The sequence below is a fragment of the Hyla sarda genome, chromosome 6 (assembly GCF_029499605.1).
Source record: "Hyla sarda isolate aHylSar1 chromosome 6, aHylSar1.hap1, whole genome shotgun sequence".
Classification (NCBI taxonomy): Eukaryota; Metazoa; Chordata; class Amphibia; order Anura; family Hylidae; genus Hyla; species Hyla sarda.
The window spans coordinates 64,194,207-64,219,962 of NC_079194.1; the positions used below are offsets into that span (position 1 = coordinate 64,194,207).

General features: G+C 46.8%; 1 protein-coding gene across 2 annotated transcripts in view; it reads left to right on the plus strand.

Annotated features, from left to right (window-relative positions):
* HMGXB4 (HMG-box containing 4) overlaps positions 1-25,756 on the plus strand; it is a 34,695-nt gene that overhangs the window by 2,088 nt on the left and 6,851 nt on the right. For both annotated transcript variants that reach the window (XM_056523986.1, XM_056523987.1), the window contains exons 2-9: positions 1,608-1,688; positions 4,074-4,222; positions 12,458-12,536; positions 12,785-13,641; positions 15,916-16,003; positions 16,932-16,996; positions 17,177-17,282; positions 17,380-17,546. In XM_056523986.1, coding sequence (XP_056379961.1) covers positions 1,664-1,688; positions 4,074-4,222; positions 12,458-12,536; positions 12,785-13,641; positions 15,916-16,003; positions 16,932-16,996; positions 17,177-17,282; positions 17,380-17,546 — 1,536 coding nt within the window. In that variant the 5' untranslated portion in view covers positions 1,608-1,663. The remainder of the gene's footprint in view (positions 1-1,607; positions 1,689-4,073; positions 4,223-12,457; positions 12,537-12,784; positions 13,642-15,915; positions 16,004-16,931; positions 16,997-17,176; positions 17,283-17,379; positions 17,547-25,756) is intronic.

A 25,756-nucleotide genomic window follows, 5' to 3' on the forward strand; every position in this document is an offset into this window, starting at 1 on the left:
GGATATGGAATAACAATTGAAAGGGGTACTCCCGTGGAAAACTTTTTTTTTTATCAACTGGTTCCAGAAAATTAAACAGATTTGTAAATTACTTCTATTAAAAAATCTTAATCCTTCCAGTACTTTTTAGGGGCTATATACTACAGAAGAAATGCTTTTCTTTTTGGATTTCTCTGATGTCATGACCACAGTGTTCTCTGCTGATCTCTGCTGTCCATTTTTGGAACTGTCCAGAGCAGGAGAAAATCCCCATAGCAAACATATTCTGCTCTGGACAGTTCCTTAAATGGACAGCAGAGACCACTGTGTTTGTGACATCAGAGAAATCCAAAAAGAAAAGCATTTCTTCTGTAGTATACAGCCCATAAAATGTATTGGAAGGATTAAGATTTTTTAATAGAAGTAATTTACAAATCTGTTTAACTTTCTGGCACCAGTTGATTTTAAAAAATAAGTTTTCCAAGGGAGTACCCCATTAAGTACCGGAGTTCCCCTTCCTGGTCTCTGAAGAGTGCTCATAAGCTGGCTAATGTCGAACGTCAACTGCAAGGTGATGTCCGGCATTAAAGGGGTTTGCCAGTGAAAGACATTGTATAGTGCAAAAATTGCAGTGAAATAATCGTAAGCATATTCTTATATGTTGCCTAAAGATGTGCCATTAAATATACAACTTATCCTGTAATTAAGAGCTCATATGTTATGTTAAAGGGGTACTCTCATCAAAATGTATTCCCTATGAACAGGATAAGGCATAACTAGTCGGTGGTTCGGGGTTCGAACGCCTGGACCCTTACTAATCCAAGTAATAGACAAATGAATGGAGAAGCAGCAGCATACATGTTTGGCCAGTCAGTGCTGCATTGATGTGTGCGCACTGCCGATTCGTTCTTTCGTAGGACATTTGTCCTCTTTATTCAGGATCGGTGAGGTCCAAGTGGTCAGACCTTCACCAATTCACTAAGTTATCCCTTATTCTGTGGCTAGGATACATCTGAGAAAGTGATCACTTATCTACATGATAGGGAATGACAAGCTGATCAGGGGACCCTCACTGATCCAGGGACATATTACCCCTGGAATGTGAGGCCAGCTTTTTGTTTATTCAGCACCACTGAGTTCATTGTTGAGCGTCCCCATAGAGAGAATGGATTGAAGCAAACTTGTTTCACTCTGTTCATACGGGGGACAATATGGTTCTCCTTGTTGCGATCAAAGGGGGTTGCATCTTGAAGGGGTTAATGAGCATCATTGTAATGTTATTATTGCAGTTATAGTGACAATTGCACATGGTGTAATAGATTATCTGTGCACATGCTCTGCTTGGTGAGGAGTGACCAATCAGGTTGAGGCTTAGGCCTGTTCTAGATCAGGGCACCCGGGCTCCATGTTTCAGTGGACATCTAGTCGTGTTGTTCATTTTTGATAAGACCGGTGTTGACCGCCTGCCGCTACCAGTTATCTTTTTTTTTTATTATCGTATTTAAAGACAGGTTGCCTGTGGCTTTTTCCTCACCTTGTTTCAGACTTAGTAATCGCGTAACAGTTTTTGTTTGTTTTTTTGATGAAATTTTCCGCTATAACACACAAACAAGTCTCTTCTTTTTTAGGTTTGGATCAGTAAGATTTTCTTCAGACACTTGTCATTGTGTGATGAAAAGACTTGATGATGGCGTACAGTGACAGCAGAGGTAACAATTGATAACAAGGTTCTTCATTATTGATTAGTCTGCCCTTTACAATAGTGTTTAGGTCTGGAGCCATGCTTGGCCAGTCTATCACCTTTACCCCCAGTTTTTTTTAGCAAGCAGTAGTGGTCTTGGAGGTGTTTGGGGTCATTATCATGTTGGAATACTGCCCTGCGGCCCAGTCTCCTAAGGGAGGGGATCATGCTCTGCTTCAGTACAGTATATGTTGGCATTCATGGTTCCCTCAATGATTGTATTTCCCTAGTGCCAGGAGCAATCATACAGGCCCAGACCATGACACTCCCATCATCATTCTTGACTGTAGACAAGGCACACTTGTGTATGTATGCAGTGGATCACAGGACATGATTTCACTAATCCATGTCCTTAGTCTGCTTGTCTTCAGCAAACTGTTTCTGGGCTTTCTTGTGCTTCATCTTTATAATAGATGCAGTGTGGGGCTTATGATCCGAGCACTAACAGGCTGACCACCCCCCTTAAACCTCTGCAGCAATGCTCGCAGCACTCATACATCAATTTCCCAAAGACACCACGGAGGGAGAATTTCCACTTAGGGGTGTACTCACTTTTATTGCCAAGGTTTAGACATTAATGTCTGTGTGTTGAGTTATTTTGCGGGGACACAACACTAAACACTGTTATACAGGCTGTACACTAACTTGTAACATTGTAACATTGTAGCAGAGGGTCATTTCTATAATGTTCTTAACCCCTTAAGGACCCATGACGTACGCGTAGGTCATGAGTCCCGGTCATGCGATATAACGTGGGGTCACACGGTGACCCCTGCATCATATCGCGGCGGGCCCGGCGTCATAGTGAAGCCAGGACCCGCCACTAATAGCGCGATCACGGTGCCGCGCGCTATTAACCCTTTAGCCACGTGCTCAAAGCTGAGCCGCGCGGCTAAAAACGAAAGTGAAAGTGCCCGGCTAGCTCAGGGAGCTGTTCGGGATCGCCGCGACATAATCCTGCGCTGTCCGATCGCTGAATGAATGCTTCAAGCCTGAGATCCAGGCTTGAGCAATCAATCGCCGAAAACACTGATTGATCCATTCCTATGGGGATGCATCAGTGTAAAAGATCAGTTAATGCAATGTTATAGCCCCCTATAGGAGCTATAATATTGCATAAGAAAAGTGTAAAAAAAAAAAATAATTAACCCTTTGAATTATCCCTTCCCCTATTAAAAGTTTGAATCACCCGGCATTTCCAAGAATAAAAAAAAAAACAGTAAAAATATGTGGTATTGCCGCGTGCGGAAATGTCTGAATTATAAAAATATACTGCTTTTTAAGCCGCACGTTCAATGAATAAAAAGTGATCAAAAAGTCTGATCAGAACAAAAAATGGTACCGCTAAAAACTTCAGATCACGGCGCAAAAAATTAGCCCTCATAGCGCCCTGAAAACAGAAAAATAAAAAAATTATAGGGGTCAGAAGATGACCATTTTAAACGTATACATTTTCCTGCATGTATTCATGATTTTTTTCTGAAGTGATACAAAATCAAACCTATACAAGTAGGGTATCATTTTAACTGTATGGACCTACAGAATAAAGATAAGGTGTCATTTTTGCCGAAAAATGTACTGCGTAAAAACGGAAGCCCCTAAAACTTACAAAATAGTGTTTTTTCATCAATATTGTCGCACATTGATTTTTTTTTTCCCGTTTCACCGTAGATTTTTGGGTAAAATGACTAATGTCATTACAAAGTAGAATTAGTGACACAAAAAATAAGCCATCATATAGAATTTTAGGTGAAAATTTTTGAGTTATGATTTTTTAAAGTTAAGGAGGAAAAATTGAAAATGAAAAAACGGAAAAAGCCCGGGTCCTTAAGCGGTTAAAGCGTACCCATCAGATCCAAGAATTGCTCTCAAAGGGAGGGGGCGTGGCCTCACTGCAGGTTACCGCCCCCTCCCTCAGTATGCGGTCTGCTCACATCTTCCTTAGCATTAGCAAAGCTACAACTCCCAGCTTGTCCTCACTGACAGTAGCGGGACACAAGCTGATAGTGGGAGGATTTTTCCTCCAGCTGTGATCCCTGCGCTCACAGCTGTCAATCAAGGAAGTGTGTCCATGACATAGGTGATGACGCATGGACACAGCAGGACTAGTATGTGTCCAAGCAGGCAGGGGGGCAATTGTTTGACTGGCTTTTTCAGTATGAAATACTGAAAATTTTCTAATGAAAGCAATTGCAAAACCTTTTGGTTATACATGCTTTACAACATATCAAATGTTTTTGTATCTGACAGTGCCCATTTAAGTATATATGATAAGTTTGTGTGCACCTGAACCACTTGTACTTAACATTTTCATTTTTGTGGTGTTTATTTAATTTGCCTCTTTTGCCATTAGACAGTTTAGATATAGATAGAGGGATGGATGATGTGAGCTTGGCTGCTGGTAGAAGCCAGCGTGAGAAAAAGCGTTCGTATAAAGACCTACTACGTGAGGAAGAGGAGATTGCAGAGCAAGTCTTCAAATCTTCAAAAAAGAGATCCAAGGTGAGAAATTTCAGTTTCCTTCAGACAAAAGTATAATCCATTTAACCCACTAATAGTTATATTTTAAATTGGAGGAACCCTCCCAAAATGTCACTTTTCCTGATTAATTTAAATGTGTGTCTCTGATAAATCTAGATTGCAAATTTAACTCTTTAGTAACATTAACTAATCTTGGCTTCAAAGGGGAATTTCAAGTTATCCACACAAGCGCATCAGAGGGGGTCTGACCACTGGTACAATTTCTGAGAATGGGCACACAATTTTCCCTAGAACAAATGGTAATCAATACAACAACAGATATGCCCAGGGTAGGGGAGGGTTTCACTACATACAATCAACAATCAAATAGTTTTCTTTTTAACCACTTTATTTTTTGTACACTGACACCTGTATGTGGATATATTTTAGAGACTAGCAAAAAGGGTCTTTTTGTGCCTCTTTCTGCACATATGTGTTGATTGTCCAACAAATGGTACACAGCTCACCGTTCATTCTCTCTGGGGCCACTGAACATTGTCGAGTGTAGCGCAAAACTATATTCTGTGGCTTAGTAGCCATGCAGTGTGCACTTTTAATTCTGGGGACATTTTTGACTACATTGACAAGATCAGTGGGTATGCCAGCTGACAGACATCCACTGATCATCCTGTTATCCCCTATCCTGTGAATAATTTCATGAAATTGGAATGGACATAGAAATATAGAATGTGTCGGTAGATAAGAACCATTCGGCCCATGTAGTCTGCCAATTATTATAAATACTATCAATAGTCCCTGTCCCTATCTTTTATGAAGGAAAGGATTCTCTTTATGTATTTAAAAGTTTCTATCATATCCCCTCTGAATACCCCTGTAAAAAGTGGGTAAAAAAATATTTAAAGGGGTACTCCGCCCCTAGACATCTTATCCCCTATCCAATGGATAGGGAATTAAATGTCTGATCGCGCGGGTCCAGCCGCTGGGACCCCCCCCAATAAACGAGCCGGCACTCCAGCGTTCTGAACATTATGTTCATAACGTCGGGTTTTGGGCAGCTGTGGTCGTGACGCCCCCTCCAATAGATATGGATAAAGGGGCATAATGTTCAGAAAGCCGGGGTGTCGGCCCGGTAATTGTGGGGGTCCCAGCAGCTGAACCCCTACGATCAGACATCCAGTATCCTTTGGATAGAGGATACGATTTCTAGGGGAGGAGTACCCCTTTAAAGTAGTTATGGTCCCCCAGTGCACAGCAGCACACACTTGGGTAATTACATTGTGCCTTTATGGTGAAACTTCACTTTAAAACTTGGCAAATATTTTTAACTGTGAGTAGCATAATTATCCAGAGTATAGTATAATCTAGAAGGTATCATCTATGGCACCTTGGCAGCATAGGCGAAATATATCATTAATGGTGCATGTTTTTTGTTCATGGATTTGTGAGAATAAATATCACAGTATTTAGCGCTTAGATCAGTGTTTCCCAACCAGGGTGCCTCCAGCTGTTCCAAAACTACAACTCCCAGCATGCTCGGACAGCCTTTGGCTGTCCGGGCATGCTGGGGTTTGTAGTTTTGCAACAGCTGTAGGCACCCTGGTTGGGAAACACTAGCTTAGATGAATGTTTCTGCGATTGCACTGATGTCTCCCAGCCCACGAGTTATCAGTGAAGCCAAGACTGCATGATTCCTCAGGAGGCAAGGCTTGTCCACATAACTCTTTATGCATTACTTTATAACTTTATTTCTCGGTCGGCTTCACTGGGGGACACAGAGACTGTAGGTATATCTTGCTGACACTAGGCATACAAAAAGAAAGTTTGCCCCTCCTGGTTGGATATACCCAGCCTACTAACCCTGCGCTAATCGGTTTTAGCTTAGTGTCAATAGGAGGCAGACACAGGTCTGGAGTTCTCCAGACCTGGTCTTTTTTTTATTTTATAGCTAGGGCCTGTTATAGGTTCTTTTCTCCTTTTTATTTTTAGGTGGGGGTCCAAGAGCATGGTGCTACCTGTTCCCCCCATATGTGGCTAAGGGGCACAGGGCATAGAGTATGCACGGTTAACCCCTTCCCACCAATGGCCAGCGCCTAGGGTTGTACCTTTTGGGTCCGGGTCCCCCTACCTTCCCTGCTCGCCCCACCGTTTCAGCCTGATATGATGAAGGTTACTATAGCTGGCCGAAGATGTCTTAGGTGAGTATGGCGGAATAGAGTATGTTCCCTCCTCCCCCTCTTTCCCCCAGCATCCCCTCACCTGCCTTTTTCGGGGCCCCTAGTACCTGAGACTCCAAGGGGATTTTCCCTGGGGGATGCACTCTGTATTTTCTTTTCTCTATGGGGTCAGGGTACAGCGCCGGGCTCTCACTCTAGCGGGGCAACCCCTCAAACACCCCTCCCCCCCCTTGCCGGCACTTCTTACTGTATAATCCCTCTCAGGCAGACGTTAATCTACAGCTTTACGCTCCGGCCGTGGTCCCTATCAACTGGGCTGCTGTCGCGCTGCGCTTTACTCTAGTTTTCACCCGCTTCTTGGGCCCCCTTAACAACCCCCCCCCCTTTCTCCTCCTTCTGCCTGCTTGCGTGCAGTTTCAGCTGCTACCTGCCTCTTCAGCTCTGGCCGGGATACAGCATAGCTACAGCCTGCTTCCCAGCTACAGCCACGGGACACAGAACCTGGGTGAGATTGCTCCATTTTATTTGCTGACATCTTTCTTACGGCACCTATGTCTGACCCCATGCACGAACCTCGAGGGCTGCAGGCTTAGTCACCTATTACTCTTGCGTAGGCTGCAAGACCAAAATGCCCTGTGGTTCCACTGAATCCACCTGTTCCGCCTGCTCCACCACGCACACCATCCCTCCTGTGCCTGCTTCTCAGGATGTACCCCTGGAACGCGCTGTGTCCGCCCCTCCCCCAGAGTGGGTTTCTTCCCTTTCTCAGTCTATCTCCGACCTGGCTAGGGTCTCCAGATCAGTGGCTTTGGTCTTCCCTGCGCACGACCCCCAGGGAGTCCCGCTCAGCCTCTCCTGACCCCCACTTTCAGTGCTCTCACAAGCGCCCTAAAGTGCTTTCGTCAGGCTCTTCTCCAGAGTTAGAAAGAAAAAATGGCGTTTGGAGAATCCATCATACTTTTAGTTTACCACAGTAAAAATAACATACATTAAAATGCATAAGAGAGAATGGGACTGGTGGAAATCCGAACAGAAAGTGGGAGCATGAGTACAAAATGTGACCAGTGTTAACAACTGTATTACAATAAGTCCAAGTACAAAATGCAAAGTATAGGTTGCATTCTGAAAGGTAAAGGCAAAGTGTACTAAAAATACCAGCAAAATAGTGCCCAGGGATGAAAAACGAAATAAATAACAGAATATATCCTTCACGTCTGAGCATGCAACCACACAAATAATAAAGTGCACAAAATAAACAGATTAGTTATTACCAAGTGGAACAGGTACAGGTGGTGTGCTCCCACCACCCAACGTTTCGCTCACACCCCCGGAAGAAGCCGTGAGCGAAACATTGGGTGGTGGGAGCACACAATCTGTACCTTTTTACTGTGGTAAACTAATAAAGTATTATTGATTCTCCAAACGCCATTTTTTTGTTTTTGGTCTTTCTAATTGCTAGGCGTGGATCAGTCACACATGGGAACTCTTCATATCTATGTTCTTCTCCAGAGTTGCATAATCGGGATAGACATTCTTCCCGTAGATCACGCTCCTCTTCACCAGCTCGCTGGTAGTGCCCCCACTCTAGGGGCCGCTCTCCCAGCGACCATCCCAGGTCCCCGACCCCTCGTTCAAGGTCTAATATGCCTCAGTCTAAGGGTACCTCCACACTCTCCCGGGGAAGTAGCGGATGACTGGTCGGAATCCACCTTGGATCATGAGGACCACTCTGCCGTGTCTGATATGGTGGACAGCTTGGTGTCAGCCGTCAGGGACACTTTTCACCTGGAGGACCCAAGAACTTCGGATTCTGATCCGGAAGTTTCTTTTCCCCACTCTCGGCATTCCCCCAAAGCTTTCAGTTCTCATGCTGAATTTTCCGCCTTGCTGGACGCAGCTTGGAAGCATCCGGACAAATGATTTCAGGGGACCAAGAAGATTCAAGCTCAATTTCCCTTCTCTCAGGATCTGGTTCTCAAGTGGACAACGCCACCGGCAGTACATCCTCTGTCTTTTGTCTGTCCAAATCTACTACTCTGCCTTTAGCAGATGCAGCCTCCTTTTAAGGATCCGGCGGACAAGAAGCTCTAGAACCTGGCAAAGTTTGCCTTTGAAGCGGCAGGTCTGTCTTTGCTACCTACCTTTGCTTCCGCCTGGGTGTCCAAGGCTGTTTCGGTTTGGGCTTCTCAGCTTCGCCAAGGCATCCTGTCAGGCGCCCCTCGGAAGGACTTGGCTGACCTCACTTGTCAATTCTCAGGCCGGGGACTTCCTCTGTTCGGCAGCCCTTGAGTCCACTTGATGTACGGCCTTTGCTTCAGGTAACTTGGTTGCGATTCGTCGCTCCATGTGGCTGAAGGCGTGGGACGCTGGTGCTCCTTCGAGGAAATCCCTCACTGAGTTGCCTTTCTCCGGTACTCGGCTCTTTGGGAAGCGCCTGGACGAGATCAAATCCGAAGCTACCTGCTGCCGCATGAAGCTCTCTGCTGCCACATAACAAACTTGCTGCTCAGATCCCTGTCGGAAGACTGCTTCTTTTCGGCCCTTTTGGGCCTTTCCCTCTGGTCGTCCTCCCAAGCAGGCGCCCTCCCAATCGTGCAAAGCTCCCTCCTTCAAGGCGTTTCTTTCCTGGAAGTCAGACAACCGTTCTGGCAGTTTTGTGGCAAAGTAAAGTAACCGTAAGCCTCCTCCTGAAGGGACACCCCCACCCGTGTCCTTTTCTCGGGTGGGAGGGCATCTGTCTCTTTTCAGGGACATTTGGCTATCACAGGTTCAGGACTCCTGGGTTCGGGACGGCGTCTCCGATGGTTACCGGATAGAGTTAACTTCTTTTCCCCGGGATCGCTTCTTCCGATCCCACCATCCTTGTTCCCCTTATTTGGCGGCAGCCTTTCAGGTCGCTTTATCTACCCTCCTCGCTCTGGGAGTGATCGTTCCGGTTCCTCCAGGGGAACGTTTTCGGGGTTCTACTCCAATCTTTTTGTCATTTCCAAGAAATGGGGCTCTGCCTTCCCATTATAGACCTCAAACTGCTCAACCACCATCTGCTCCTCCGCCATTTTCACGTGAAGTCCCTCCGCTCGGTGGTTGTGTCCATGGATCAGGGGGAGTTTCTTTCCTCAGTGGATATCCGGGATGCTTACCTGCATATCCCACCCATCAGCGAGTTCTCTGCTTTGCCATCCCTGCAGGTCATTTCCAGTTTGTGGCTCTTCCTTTTGGCCTAGCCACAGCTTCCAGGGTTTTCACCAAGGTCATGGTGGCGGTGATTGCCATCCTTTGGGCTCGGGGGATCTTGGTTCTCCCTTACCTGGATGACTTTTTGGTCAAAGCTCCCTCCCAGTCCCAAAACTTGAAGAGCCTTCATCTCTGCAGACTCTACCTGCCTTCGTCTGGGTGATCAACCAGGAGAAGTCCAACCTTTCTCCCACTCAGTCCCTTGTCTTTCTAGGTCTCTGTTTCGACACGGCGGCTGCCAGAGTTCATCTTCTGTTGGCGTCTACGGCGCCCCTCTCCTGTTCCAATTCGCTTCTGCATGGAGGTGCTGGGCCAGATGATGTAGGCCATGCCCTTCACCTAGTTCCGGTGTTGTCCCCTCTAGCTGGCCATCCTGACTCTGTGGGACAAGTCCCCGTCCACTCTGGAACACCGGATTCTCCTGCCCCTCTCAGTTCGTCGGTCTCTTCTGTGGTGGCTCCACTCTTCCCTCCTTCTCCAGGGGCGGTCGTATCTCCCCCTCCACTGGCAGGTCGTCCCGACCGATGCGAGTCTCCTGGGTTGGGGAGGTGTGTATTGAGATCTAACGATCCAGGGTCACTGGTCCTCCCAGGAGGCGCGCCTCCCTATCAATCTTCTGGAACTCCGTGCCATTTTTCTTTGCCTCCTCCATTGGGAGATGCTCCTACAGGGTCGTCCGGTTCGAATTCAGCCAGACACTGCCATGTTGGTGGCGTACATCAATCGCCAGGACAGCACGCGCAGTCGCTCGACGATGGAGGGAGGTCTCCAGGATTCTTTTCAGGGCCGAGACTCAAGCTCCCTCCATCTTGGCAATCCACATTCCGGGAGTGGAGAATTGGGAAGCGGACTTTCTCAGCTGCTCCTCTGCAGATCCAGGTGAGTGGTCTCTCCATCCGGAGGTGTTTGTGCAGATCTGTGATCTTTGGGATCCCCGTATGTGGATCTCTTCGCGTCTCGCCACAATAGACAGGTTCCTTTCTTTGTCGCCAAGTCCTGCGACCCTCTGGCAGTGGATGCGCTCGTGATCCCGTGGTCGTCCTTCAGCCTTCCTTACCTCTTTCCTCCTCTCCATTTACTGCCCAGGGTTCTGAGGAAACTCAAGGCAGGGGGCGTTCCCACCATTCTGGTGGCTCCAGATTGGCCCAGACGCGTTTGGTATGCCGAGGTAATTCAGCTGGTCGCCGATGTACCTCTGCATCTTCCAGTTCGTCCCAATCTGCTCTCCTAGGGTTCTCTCTGCCAGCCAAATTTACTGTTGCTGCATTTGATGGCGTGGGGGTTGAAACTGCAGTTTAGAGAGCTCAGGGGTTTTCTACCATGGTGATACGTACCATGCTTCGGCGGGCTCGTAAGCCCTCTTCCGTTAGGATCTACCATCCCACTTGGCGTGCCTATTTCCAGTGGTACGAGGCACAATCCGTTTCTCCGGTTATCTGTTCTTTTCTGTTCCTTCTTGCAATCCGGCCTGTATCAGCGATTGACACTCAGCTCTCTTAAGGGTCAAGTGTCTGCTCTTTCTATTCTGTTTCAACCGCCGTTAGCGTCCAACTCTCATGTCCGCACCTTCATGCAGGGCGTGCCCCTTGCGGTGCCACCATACAGATTTCCCACTCCTCCTCGGGATCTCAACCTGGTACTTGGCGCTTTTGAGGGAGGCTCCAAGACTCTTCTCTTCGCATCCTTTGATGGAAGGTCGTCTTCCTCATTGTGATTACCTCCATTAGAAGGGTTTCCGAGCTGGCGGCTCTGTCTTTTCACTCTCAGTTCTTGTTCCTTCATCAGGACAAGGTTGTTTTTCACCTAAATTAGGATATCGTTCTTCCTTTCCGGCTCCATACAACTCTTAGGAACGTTCCCTACATTGTCTGGATGTTGTTCGAGCTGTCCAGATCTATCTTTCCGTCACTTCCTCCTTCTGGCAGGGTGACTCCTTCTTTGTATTTCCGGAGGGTCGTCGCAAGGGGCTTCCAAGGCGACCATTTTGCAGTGGATCCGTTCTGCCATCTCGGAATCGTACAATCGTAAAGGTAAGGTCCCACCTTTTTGGGTTACAGCGCATTCTACGTGTTCCGTTTGGGCTCTTGGGTGCTACGCAATAGGGCTTCGGCCTTACAAGTCTGTAAGGCGGCCACCTGGTCGTCCTTTCACACCTTCACTAAATTCTACGAGGTGCACACTTTTTGTCTGTTGACGCTGGTTTGGGTCGCAAGGTGTTGCAGGCGGCAATGGCTCAGTTCAGCCCGATTCTGAATTTGGTATTTCTCCCACCCCAGGGACTGCTTTGGTAAGTCCCACGGTCTGTGTCCCCCAATGGAGCCGACTGAGAATTATTATTATTTTTTTTTTTTCATGCTTACCGGAAAATCTTTCTCTGAGGATCCATTGGGGACACAGCACCCACCCATTGGTGTGTTTCTGTGGTTCGGTTTTCTGTCCGAGGGGTTGTTTTCGGTTCCTTTTTTGTCTGGTTCCTCAAACACCTGCTGGTTTCTTTCTCTGTCGGTTATCTCCTGCTTTGGGACTAAACTGATTAGCTCAGGGTTAGAAGGTGGGGTATATCCTGCCAGGAGGGGCCGACTTTCTTTTTTTTTATGCCTAGTGTCAGCCTCCTAGTGGCAGCAAGATATACCCAGGGTCTTTGTGTCCCCCAATGGATCCTCCGAGAAAGAGATTTTAAATCTTTTTCACACAGTCATGATTAGAAATCAATTGCCATCTGGCACAATGTTATAGTAATAGTTTATGGGTTGAAAATGTGACAACAGATTCCCTTTTACATGACTTCTGTTTAATATACCAGGTGTATACATGAGGTAATGCAGCAGATTTATGATTCCCATTTTAGGACACTGATGTATTGGCTGTGGGGTCTGAGTCGCATAAGAAGAAGAAAAAGCATTCCTCAGATGATGCTTATTACCCAGGTATGTTTGCCCATAAACAGCATCAACTTTTTGAGCCCTTACCTTCTGATTTTTAATGTATTCTTGCAGCTAGTTTGCATTTGCATGTTATTTATTCCCATTTAATTCTTTATATACATCTCGGAAATCTGCTTCTTTTTGCATCCTGTAGTCTTGTGAATGTCCTTTTTTATTTTTATTTTTCATTTTCTTTCCTAGATTTGTCTAAAGCAGACTAGTAATATATAATATTCCTCTATGCCTTTTAGAATTGTCTTCATCTGAGGTGAAGAAGAAAAAGAAACTTCTTCCCAGCTCATCGTCCCCTACCTCAGACACAGCTATGGACCTGCTAAACTCCATTTCCTCTCCATTAATATCCTCAAGCAAATCGTCCTCCAGGAAAACAGAAAAGATTCAGGCCGCACCCATTAATTTACAGTCCCCTACGCAAGTGCCTCGTAAAGAGCATAGGAAAAAAGAAGAAACCGCAGAGGACCTCTCTCACAAATCTAAAAGACCTAAACCTCTAACGCTTCGGGAACCAGAAGGCTTAAGGATGAAACTTATACTTTCTCCCAAGGAGAAAACAAGTGAGCACACGTTCCCACCACAAGAAAGTCTAGTTCTTAGCGACAGCACGTCTCCCAAGAAGAGCAGCAAGAAATCCTCCAAGGATGAAGCGGAGAAGAGCAGTCATAAGAAACACCGGAAGGAAAGCCATGCACATCGGCCTTGTGAAACACCAGATTCAGCGTCCTCGTCTGGAGGAGACCTGGAGACTGGAGAGTTGGTGATTGATGATACATTTCGGGATATGAAGAAGAAAAAGAAATCAAAAAAGAGCAAGAAGAAAAAGGACAAACACAAAGAGGAGCGGCACAAGAAACATAGTAAAAGCAAGCGGGAGCATGGGTTGGAAAGCAGCCCAGCATCGGTTCAGGCTCCCTTGCTTTCTTCCCCACCATCATCCATTGCTGCAGTGTCCCCACCTCCAATCACACAGTTACCCCAGTTACCTGCACAACCACCACCAGCAGCACCACCACCACTGGCAGCGGTCACAGTTGTCTCTCATCTTGAGGGCACATCAGAGAAGAAAAAGAAGAAAAAGGAGGTGGATAAGGTAAGAACCTAAAAACCTTTCCTAAAGTTAATTATTTTAATAGCTGTAGACATAAACTCATTTTAGGACAATGCAGTACAATCAAGCCTGTTTGGTACAGACTCCCATTATATTGTCATTTGGGTTCCTGGGTGAAATTATAGGGGTATTCCAGCACACAAAAAAAATAACCTTTTTTTCCACAGGATTTAAGGGCTACTGCACTGGCCAGCGTTCGGAACTAAATGTTCTGAACACTTTGTTAGCGCTGCGGGGGTCAGCCACGCCCTTTGTGATATCAAGACCATGCCCCCTTAATGCAAGTCTTTGGGAGAAGGCATGACTGCAGTCACGCCCCATCCCATTGACTTGCATTGAGGGGCCTGGCTTACTCCTGCAGCGCTAACACAGCATTCAGAACATTTAGTTCCTAATGCTGGCCAGTGGAGTACCCCTTTTAAGGATAAGTGACCCAACTCCGCAATCTCTAAAACAGAGCCCCCTACTCTACCTACATGTAGCATGTAGTGTGTTGACTCTGGCTCCATGCACTTTCTATGAGAGTGCTGGAGAGTCCTGTGTACAGTGCTCAGATATCTGTGGCACTCCCATAGACAGTGCATGGAGTGCTTGTCAACACTTGCTGCAAGCAATGGGGAGAGCCAGGCCCTGTTCAGACACAAAATAAGTGTCTGAAAGTATGTATCCCAGTTTTTCCCAACCAGGGTGCCTCCAGCTGTTGCAAAACTACAACTCTGAGCATGCCCAGAATCAGTATACCAAAAATCAGACGTATACAGTATATTCTGCTTTACAGTAACTACTATGGGAGCAGGTGCAGATTAGGTGGTTACTGTGTTCCAATATGTCAGGAGATTTATTGAGTCAATACTTCATACACTTGTACATAAAGTATACAGTATAGAATACAACATTTTAACATTTATCATGATCATTAAATGTAAGGTGCAAACAACTCTTTGGTTATTTGTACTGTACATTAAATGATGTTTATCCCCTTAAGGCTCCTTTCACACTAGTGATTTCTAGTGATTAGCGAAAACCGGCCGTTACAAAACCCCTGACGGCCGTGACTTAATCGCATTGCAGCCTATGGGGTTTTGTAACTACCTGTTTTCACCCGTATATGCCCGTAATTCATTACGGACGTGATACAGTGACGGGACATCGTGGCAGAAAAATTACTGCATGCATATATGGGTGCAAACGGGCAGTTACAAAACCCCATAGGCTACAATGCGATTTAGTAGCGGCCGTCAGGGGTTTTGTAACGGCCGGTTTTCGCCGAAAATCGTGACGGAACATGCGACGGAACTTCACATAGTCCCTATGGGGACTAAAAACATTTAAAATATAAAAAGTTTTAAAAAAAGGGAAAAAGCCCCTCCCCCAATAAAGTTTTAAATCGCCCCTTTTCCCCAAATTAAGACAAAAAAGTGTAAAAAAAAAAAAATCAAAATAATACACATTTGGTATTGTCGCTTGCGTAAATGCCCAAACTATAAAAATATAAGGTAAATGATCCCAAAAAGCGATCAAAATGTCCCATATACGCAAAAGTGATGCTAAAACAAACTACAGATCATAGTGCAAAAATTGAGCCCTCACACATCCCTGAATACCCAAAAATAAGAAAGGTGAAGGTGGTCAAAATAGGGCAATTTAAAACGTACTGTTTTTGTAAAAAAAAAAAAAAAAAAAAAGTTTGAGATTTTTTAAAAGCGGTACAATAATAGAAATGTATGTAACATGGGTATCATTTTAATCGTATTGACCCAGAGAGTAAAGAAAACATGTCATTTTTACCGTAAAGTGTTCAGTGTGAAAACTAACCCCCCCCCCCCCCCCAAAAAAAAAAATTGCCAAATTATGATTTTCATCAAAATTTCCTTACGCAAAAGACAATTTTTTGGGTCTACCATACATTTTAGGATAAAATGAGTGAGTACAACTGGTGGCCCAAAAAACAAGCCCTCATATGGGTCTGTAAATGTAAATATAAAAGTTATGGATTTTAGAAGGTGTGAAGGAAAAAACAAGAATGCAAAAATAAAATTGGCCTCATCCTTAAGGCGTTAATACCAGTTTGTTTGCGTTTGATTTTTATTTTGCATGTGAGTATTGAGGGTTTTATGAAACATCAAAAACTTTTTTTACTCATTTGATTTTTCCAATCTCAAAAACCAGCAATAAATATTAATAGATAAAGCTAAACAAGTATTATTATGGGTTGTGATATGTAACAAGGATTCCCTTTATATTTCATATGTGTAGATGCAGCCTAAGAAGAAGAATATGTCTGCGTATCAAGTTTTCTCTAAAGAATATAGGGGCAGCATCATAGCAGAGCATCCAGGAATCGGTAAGAGGTGCACAAAAAATATTGATACGACTCAAGTGTCATACAACGCTGCTTCTTTATTAAAGGGGTACTCCGCTGCTCAGTGTTTGGACCGAACTGTTCCGAAGGCTGGAGCCGGCACGATAGCTTGTGACGTCATAGCCCCGCCCCCTCATGATGTCATACCCAGCTCCCTCAATGCAAGTCTATGGGAGGGGGCGTGACATCCATCACGCCCACTCCCATAGACTTGCATTGAGGGGGCGGGGACGTGATGACATGAGGGGGCGGGGCGTGACAACATGAGGGGGCGAGCTATGATATCACAAGCTATCGGTGCCGGCTCCAGCCTTCGGAACAGTTCGGTCCATACGCTGAGAAGCGGAGTGCCCCTTTAAGATTAAAATGCATTAAAGGGGAAACAGCACCACTTTTCACCTCATCTTGTGTGTAATATTGTTACTTGGCTACATTGATGTAAATGGATCAGAGTTATAATACCACGACAACAGGTGTGGTGCTGTGTTTGGAAGAAGGCAGCTATGTTTTTTTCTAATCCTGTATAAACCTATTTGAGCAATTCCTGACTTGTGACTGTAGCCCACTACATATTGGACATCTATAGGTGCATTGGAGCCCCTTTTATATATTCCTTTTTCTACCAGGGGGCTGTATAAGCATTTAGTGGGTGGGTTCAACATCATAATGTTCTAAGTTGGATCTAATGGCAACCATAATTTAAAGAGCCAAATCTGATGACTAATGTTTTATTAAAAATTAAATGTAATTTCAGTGTTGCTGATAGATGAGCACTGTTTGCATACAGTGGCTTCCAGTTCTCTTAACAGTTTATTTTGCAACTTGTGGTGATGCAGTGTACTTTGTGTACCATCATATCCTGATGTATTTTTTTTCCTTTGTTTTTTTTCTTTTCTTTATCCATTCTTAGATTTTGGGGAACTTAGCAAGAAGTTGGCTGAAGTGTGGAAACAACTGCCAGAGAAAGACAAACTTGTAAGTCCAAGAGTTGCCTAGTATTCCAGGGACTTTCATCAGACTTTGCATGACTTTCCTCATCCCGTGTATAAAATGATTTTTTTTAATAAAGACTATATTGCAAACAGGACATTATCTTGGTGTACATGGTTATTTCCTTTATGTCATATGACTTTGCCTCTTATGTGTCAATTGCAGGTATGGAAGCAGAAAGCTCAGTATCTCCAGCATAAACAGAACAAAGCCGAGGCCACAACTGTGAAACGGAAATCCAGTCCTTCAGAGTCCTCTTCAAAGACTAAAGGTATATGATCAACTGCATTACTTTTTGGGCAGTTTGGCTTTATTTTATAGTCCCTGTAATACACACAAAATTCCATGTTGTTTTTTCCTTTCTTTAGGATCCTCAGGGCTATCATCACCACACAAAAAGTCCCCAAGCAGTCTTGTTTCCTTCTCCTCTTCTCCTGCGAAGGTCCCTGATACTGAGCCCATTGACTTAGCAGCCCATTTGCAGCTATTGGGGGAATCTTTGAGCTTGATAGGACACAGACTTCAAGAAACAGAGGTAATGCTCTGTGGAAGTAGTACACCGTTGAGTCCTGGAGTACCCCTTTAGTAAAAATAACTTAATGTTTGCAATGTTTATGTACAGCCCAACCGTGTGTGTGTGTGTGTGTGTGTGTGTGTGTAGATTAAAAATACTCATTGGTAGATCTGCAGACAAGACTGCGCTCTTTCGTTGCCTTTGGGTAAGTTCACACGTACCATATCCTGCGCAGATTTGATACACAGGATTTGTAACTGCAAATTAGAAGCTGTGCTCAGTCATTCAGTTTACATTGACATCTGCAGCAGAAAATCCTGTGAATGAAATCTGCGCAGGATACTTTTACGTGTGAACCTACCCTTAGGGTGAATTCACACATACAGTATACTGCACAGATTTGATGCTGTGTTCAGTCATTTAGTTTACATTGAAATCTACAGCAGAAAATCTGCAGGTTCAAAATCTACGCATCAAATATGCGCAGGATACTGTGTGTGTGAATTCACCCATATAAAAACGTGCTTACCATGTGGTAGAGAACACCAAAAGGCACGTGGAGATTTATAGCCATTCATGCACAAGTGGAAATAAAAAATAGTAATTCACTGTTGCCACCTGTTGGAGGGAGGGAGCCTTCCTGTAAGGCCGTGTTAGACCTTTTAAAGAAGTGTTTTTTTTCCTCCAGTTACCCCCAGTTTTCCTGTAGTACCTTCTTTTCTCTATCGGCTCCATTGGGGGACACAGACCGTGTGTGTATGCTGCTGTCTGTAGGAGGTGTGACACTATGGTAATAAAAAAAAAGTCTGCTCCTCCCAGCAGGATATACCCGCCTTCAGGCCCTGAGGTAATCAGTTTAAGCTTAGTGTCTGAAGGAGGTGGACATGGTCTGGAATTATCCAGACCAGGTCTTCTGATTTTTTGTTTTCCTAGAATAGGGACGTGTTAGTTTTTCATTCCTTTTTCTTTTCTGTTTTCAGGTGGGGACTCAGGTTCCCTGTTTCCCCATTGCGAGTGAGGGGGCACAGAAATTGCGTATATGCGCTATTCACCCCCCCCTCGCCAACGGTCAGCGCCTGGGTTGGTACCTCATGGGTCCTGGTCCCCCTATTTCCCTGCTCGACTCACTCGCGCATAGCTGCCAGGCGTGATGCAGGTCACTAAAGCTGACTGAAGACTTCATTAGGTAAGTTCTTCTGACTTAGGTAAGTACTTCCCCCCCCCCCCCCCCCCCTTTTCTCCTTAGGTACGGACTTGCAACCTCTGGAGACCCCCTGTTTTTGGCCCACCTTTCAGGTTATGGGGCTGGCTTATACAGGGGCAGGATTTTTATTCTGGGGAGCAGTGGCATTTTAGGGTGCATGTGGAGCAGTGGCATTTCAGGGGGCATGTAATTTTTTGGGGCACTTAACAGTGTGTGTGTGTGTGTGTGTGCTTTTCACTGTGTGTGTGTGCAGTGCCTTAAATGCGGCTGTCAGCCGCGGCGCTGGTATGGGCCGGGCTCTCTCAGCGCCGGCTTACACTCTCTCCACCGCCAGCGCCTTATATGCGGCTGACAGCCGCAGCGCTGGTTCGGGCCGGACACTCCCAGAGCCGGCTCATCTTCACTTCTCATGCAGCGCCTTATATGCGGCTGACAGCCGTGGCGCTAGTACGGGCCGGGCGCTCACAGCGCCGGCTTACTTTCACTTTCATACAGGCCGCCCGCTCTGTTCCCCCGAGTGCATATGCGGCTGACATGTGCGCTCGGGACAAGGAGCGGGCGCCATTACTGCTTCTTCTCGGCAGTTCATAGCTCCGCCCACGGCGCGGTTGGAGCTCTTCAGAGGCGCGAAGTAGCCTCCAATCAGTGCCGTGGGTGCGAATTTCAGTTTGGAGGGGCCTATTAGTTAGTGCCTCTGCTTCAGGCACGCCCCTCTCTCCCTATTGGCTGACACTCTAGCTGCACAGAGCAGAGTTCTCCTTTCTGCAGCTGCCTAGGGTCACAGACTAGGGTGAGAAAGTCCCTGTCTTTTTTTCTCTTTATGTCAGTACCCAGAGCTGTTCCTCCCGCTAAACAGTATCCGGGAACGTCCGTGACTTATTTTGCCTGTAGGCACTGTAATACCAAGATGCCTGGCTCTGCTGAGCCCACTTGCCCTGCCTGCTCAACTGCTCTCCCAGACCCCCTAGTACGCCCAGGTGCCCTTTCGGTTCCGGTGGATTCAGCCGCCTGGGTTTCTTCCCTGACCCACTATATGGCTGACTTGACCCAAGTCTCCCGTTCGGTGGCTGAGGCCTCCTGGGAAGTGGTGTTCGCCTTGAAGGGGTCTATCCTGCGCAGGGCCTCTGAGAGGGCCCGCTCCTCGTCTCCACATACTTCAAGCTCTCACAAGCATACTAGGGGTGCCTTGTCTGACTCTTCCATTGGGTCTTCAGATAGATGTGGGCGTTCCCCTCGTGGGTCCCGCCCCCCCTTGTCATCTGGGCACAAACGTCGCTCCTCCAGAGGACGTTCTCTGAGTCACCGCTCTGCCACGCCAGAGCCGCGTACCCAGTCAGGGTCGCCCCCCTCCAGGACTGCCTCTACTCGTTTACATTCTCCTGGTGAACTGTTGGACGAGGCTTCCGAGCCGGCATCTGACTCACAGGACCGCTCGGATTCAGTTGATACGGTGTACTCATTGGTGACAGCCATAAGAGACACCTTTCACTTAGAGGACCCAGGATCTTCGGATGTCACTCCAGGAGTATCCTTTCATCGTACTAAGCCAGCACCTCAAAGGTTCAGCTCTCACGCTGACTTTGGCGACATTCTGGAATCTGCATGGAAACATCCAGACAAGAGGTTCCCGGGAATCAAGAAGATTCAAGAACGTTATCCATTTGACAAGGCCTTTGTCACCTAGGTGGTTTTCCCTCCCTCTGTGGATCCTCCAATCTCCCGGATCTCTAAAGCGACTACACTGCCACTGGCAGATGCCGCTGCCTTCAAGGATTCCACGGACAAGAAGGTAGAATCCTTAGCGAAGTTTGCCTCTGAAGCAGCTGGCTCTTCTTCCCATCTTCGCCTCGACATGGGCATGGCCCTGTCGGAGTGGTGCCAAGAGCTCCATCAGGATATCTTAGCTGGATCCCCCCCCCCGAGGATCTATCTGTCCTGGCTCTCCAATGCTCTAAATCTGGGGACTTCCTGTGCGCAGTTTCCAGGCAGTCAGCCCGTTGTCCTGCCTTTGCTGTGTGTCACCTAGCAGCTCTCCACCGCTCTATGTGGCTTAAAGCTTGGAATGCGGATGCCGCTTCCAAAAGGTCTTTCATTGTTCGCTTTTTCGGGTGGCCGTCCTTTCGGCAAGCGCCTTGATGTGATTATCTCTGAGGCGACGGGTGGTAAGAGTTCCTTGTTGCCTCAAAATAAGGCTTGCCCTACTTCCCAAAGGAAGTCCTCTTCCCCTTCGGTCCTTTCGGACCTCTGGCTCCAGCAAAGGGTCCGGGCAGGCGCCTTCGCGGGACAGGAAGGCTCCCTCGTTCCGGCCGAGCCCGTCTTGGAAGTTGGACTCCATCCGGTACGACCATTTTGCGCCCAAATCAGGCAACCGCAAACCCATTTCGGCATGAAGTGGGCCCCGCCCCGCGGCTTTTTTCTCGGGTGGGAGGTCGTCTCTTACTTTTTCGAGACATCTGGACCTTGGGTCAGGGATGTGGTGTCCAACAGTTACCGAATCGAATTTGCCTCCCTTCCGGGGGATTGCTTTTTTTCGATCCTGGGGCCCCCGGTCGCATTCTCTGGCGAAGCAATTTCGAGAGGCGCTCCAGTCTCTGCTTCTCCAGGGGGTTATCATTCCCGTTCCTCCAGGGGAACTGTTCCGGGGTTTCTATTCCAATCTTTTTGTGGTTCCCAAGAAGGGACGGTTCAATCCTAGACCTCAAGCATCTCAACCATCTTTTCTTCAGTCACTTCCGAATGGAATCTCTCCGTTCGGTGGTGGCCTCCCTGGAACAAGGGGAGTTCTTTCTTCGGTGGATATCAAGGATACCTACCTCCATGTGCCAATATTTCCAGGCCATCATCGGTACCTCCGCTTTGCGGTTCCGGAGGGGCATTTTTATTTCGTAGCCCTCCCCTTCGGTCTGGCCTTGGCTCCTCGGGTATTTACCAAGATCCTTGCGCCAGTGATGGGCCTGTTACGGTTGAGGGGAGGCTCGGTGATACCCTACCTGGACGACCTTCTCATCAAAGCTCCAACCAGAGCCCAGACTCTGGAGAATGTGGACATCACTCTCCACATTCTGGATCGCTTCGGGTGGATGGTCAATCGGGACAAGTCAGTCCTCTGTCTTACCCAGTCTCTAACCATCCTGGGACTTCGCCCCGACACGGCCTCTGCCGAATTTGCCTCCCGCCGGACAAACGTCTGTCGCTTCTGTCGGGGTCCGCTCCTTTCGGACCCTGGTCAGTCCCCATCCGCACTTGTATGGAAGTCCTGGGTCAGATGGTGGCAACTATGGAGGCCGTACCCCTGTCCCAGTTTCTCTACCGCCCCCATCAACTGGCGATTCTCTCTCGATGGGACAGGTCTCCTCTGTCCCTCGATCGTCAGATTGTTCTCCCTCGCTGGGTCCGTCAGTCTCTGCTCTGGTGGCTCCGCCCCCCCCCCCCCCCCTTCTTCTCCAAGGGCAGTCATTTCTTTTCCTTCTCTGGCAGGGCGGTCATTTCTCCCCCTTCACTGACAGGTAGTTACAACGGATACCAGCCTGCCGGGCTGGGGCCGCGTGTCAGGGATTGGACGGTTCAGGGACTCTGGGCTCTGAGAGACCCTTCTTCCGATGAACATATTGGAATTCTTCTTTGTCGGGCGATTCTTCTTTGTCTTCTTCATTGGGAGTCCCGGCTTCATTCCCGTCCAGTCGGACAAGGCCACGGCTGTGGCGTGCATAAATCGACAAGACGGCGCTGCTCAGTAGCCATGACCGAGATGACCAGGATTCTCCTCTGGGCGGAAAGCAAGTCCCGGGACCCTCAGGCTCTGCCGTGGCGCCCTAGTGTTTCCTTTGGCGGGGTTGCCTTACTCCATCTGTTCCCTCCCCTTCCGCTCCTTCCCAGGGCTCTGAGGAAGCTCAAAACAGAGGGCGTCCCGCCATTCTGGTAGCTCCAGATTGGCCCCGAAGGTCGTGGTATGCCGACGTAGTCAGGCTCCTGGACGACGCTCCACTGCGCCTTCCACTCCGTCCAGACCTGCTCTCTCAGGGTCCTCCTTGCCACCCCAATTTACAGTCGCTGCATTCGACGGCGTGGCGGTTGAGACCTCGGTTTTGAGGGCCCGCGGGTTCTCTTCCCAAGTCATTCACACCATGCTCAGGGCTCGTAAGCCCTCCTCCGCAAGAATTTACCACCGTACTTGGCGGTCTTATTTTCGTTGGTGTGAAGCTCAGGACTTATCCCCTGTAACCTTCTCGGTTCCCCGTCTTCTCTCCTTTTTGCAGTCGTGTTTGGAACTGGGGTTGTCTCTCAGTTCCCTTAACCCCTTAAGGACCCAGCCATTTTACACCTCAGGACCCAGCCATTTTTTGCACATCTGACCACTGTCACTTTAAACATTAATAACTCTGGGATGCTTTTAGTTATCATTCTGATTCCGAGATTGTTTTTTCGTGACATATTCTACTTTAACATAGTGGTAAAATTTTGTGGTAACTTGCATCCTTTCTTGGTGAAAAATCCCCAAATTTTATGAAAAATTTGAAAATTTTGCATTTTTCTAACTTTGAAGCTCTCTGCTTGTAAGGAAAATGGATATTCCGAAAAAAAATTTTTTTTATTCACATATACAATATGTCTACTTTATATTTGCATCATAAAATTGACGTGTTTTTACTTTTGGAAGACATCAGAGGGCTTCAAAGTTCAGCAGCAATTTTCCAATTTTTCACAAAATTTCCAAACTCACAATTTTTCATGGACCAGTTCAGGTTTGAAGTGGATTTGAAGGGTCTTCATTTTAGAAATACCCCACAAATGACCCCATTATAAAAACTGCACCCCCCAAAGTATTCAAAATGACATTCAGTCCGCGTTTTAACCCTTTAGGTGTTTCACAGGAATAACAGCAAAGTGAAGGAGAAAATTCACAATCTCCATTTTTTACACTTGCATGTTCTTGTAGACCCAATTTTTGAATTTTTACAAGGGGAAAAAGGAGAAAATGTATACTTATATTTGTAGCCCAATTTCTCTCGAGTAAGCACATACCTCATATGTCTATGTAAAGTGTTCGGCGGGCGCAGTAGAGGGCTCAGAAGCGAAGGAGCGACAAGGGGATTTTGGAGAGTACGTTTTTTTTAAATGGTTTTTGGGGGGCATGTTGCATTTAGGAAGCCCCTATGGTGCCAGAACAGCAAAAATCCCCCACATGGCATACCATTTTGGAAACTAGACCCCTTGAGGTACGTAACAAGGAATAAAGTGAGCCTTAATACCCCACAGGTGTTTCACGACTTTTGCAAATGTAAAAAAATTAAAAAAAAATTTCACTAAAATGTGTTTCCCCCCAAATTTCACATTTTTGCAAGGGTTAATAGCAGAAAATACCCCCCAAACATTGTAACCCCATCTCTTCTGAGTATGGAGGTACCCCATAAGTTGACCTGAGGTGTACTATGGGTGAACTACAATGCTCAGAAGAGAAGGAGTCATATTTGGCTTTTTGAGAGCAAATTTTGCTCGGGGGCATGTCGCATTTAGGAAGCCCCTATGGTGCCAGGACAGCAAAATAACCCCCACATGGCATACCATTTTGGAAACTAGACCCCTTGAGGAACGTAAGAAGGCGTAAAGTGAGCATTTACCCCCCACTGGTGTCTGTCATATCTTTGGAACAGTGGGCTGTACAACATTTTTTATTTGCACAGCCCACTGTTCCAAAGATCCGTCAGACACCTGTGGGGGGTAAATTCTCACTGCACCCCTTATTACATTACGTGAGGGGTGTAGTTTCCGAAATGGGGTCACATGTGGGGTTTTTTTTTTTTTGCATTTGTCAAAACCGCTGTAACAATCAGCCACCCCTGTGCAAATCACCTCAAATGTACATGGCGCACTCTCCCTTCTGGGCCTTGTTGTGCGCCCCCAGAGCACTTTGCGCCTACATATGGGGTATCTCCGTACTCGGGAGAAATTGCGTTACAAATTTTGGGGGGCTTTTTTCCCCTTTACCTCTTGTCAAAATGAAAAGTATAGGGCAACACCAGCATGTTAGTGTAAAAAGTTTATTTTTTTTACACTAACATGCTGGTGTAGACCCCAACTTCACCTTTTCATAAGGGGTGAAAGGAGAAAAAGCCCCCCAAGATTTGTTAGTCAATTTCTCCCGAGTACAGCGATACCCCATATGTGACCCTAAACTGTTGCCTTGAAATACGACAGGGCTCCAAAGTGAGAGCGCCATGCGCATTTGAGGCCTGAATTAGGGATTTGCATAGGGGTGGACATAGGGGTATTCTACGCCAGTGATTCCCAAACAGGGTGCCTCCAGCTGTTGCAAAACTCCCAGCATGCCTGGACAGTCAACGGCTGTCCGGCAATACTGGGAGTTGTTGTTTTGCAACAGCTGGAGGCTCCATTTTGGAAAGAGTGGCGTACCAGGTGTTTTTCATTTTTATTGGGGAGGGAGGGGGGCTGTGTAGGGGTATGTGTATATGTAGTGTTTTTTACTTTTTATTTTATTTTGTGTAAGTGTAATGTAGTGTAGTGTTTTTAGGGTACAGTCGCACGGGCGGGGGGGTTACAGCGAGTTTGAGCTGCCGCGCAAAATTTGCTGCATTGCAAACTTGCAGCCCGATACTCACTGTAAGCCGCCTGCCCATGTGAGTGTACCCTGTACATTCACAGGGGGGGACCTCCAGCTGTTGCAAAACAACTACTCCCAGCATGCCTGAGAATGTTTGGGAGTTGTGGTTTTGCAACAGCTGGAGGCACACGGGTTGGGAAACACTGAGTTAGGAAACAATGTTTCCCAACCAGTGTGCCTCCAGCTGTTGCAAAACCACAACTCCCAAACATTCTCAGGCATGCTGGGAGTAGTAGTTCGGCAACATCTTTAGAGCCAGATGTTGCCGAACTACAACTCCCAGCATGCTTGGAGTTGTAGTTTTGCAACATCTGGAGGACTAGTTTGCAGACCACTAATACAGTGGTTCCCAATCTGTGCCCTTCCAGATGTTGCAAAACTACAACTCCCAGTATGCCAAAACTGTCC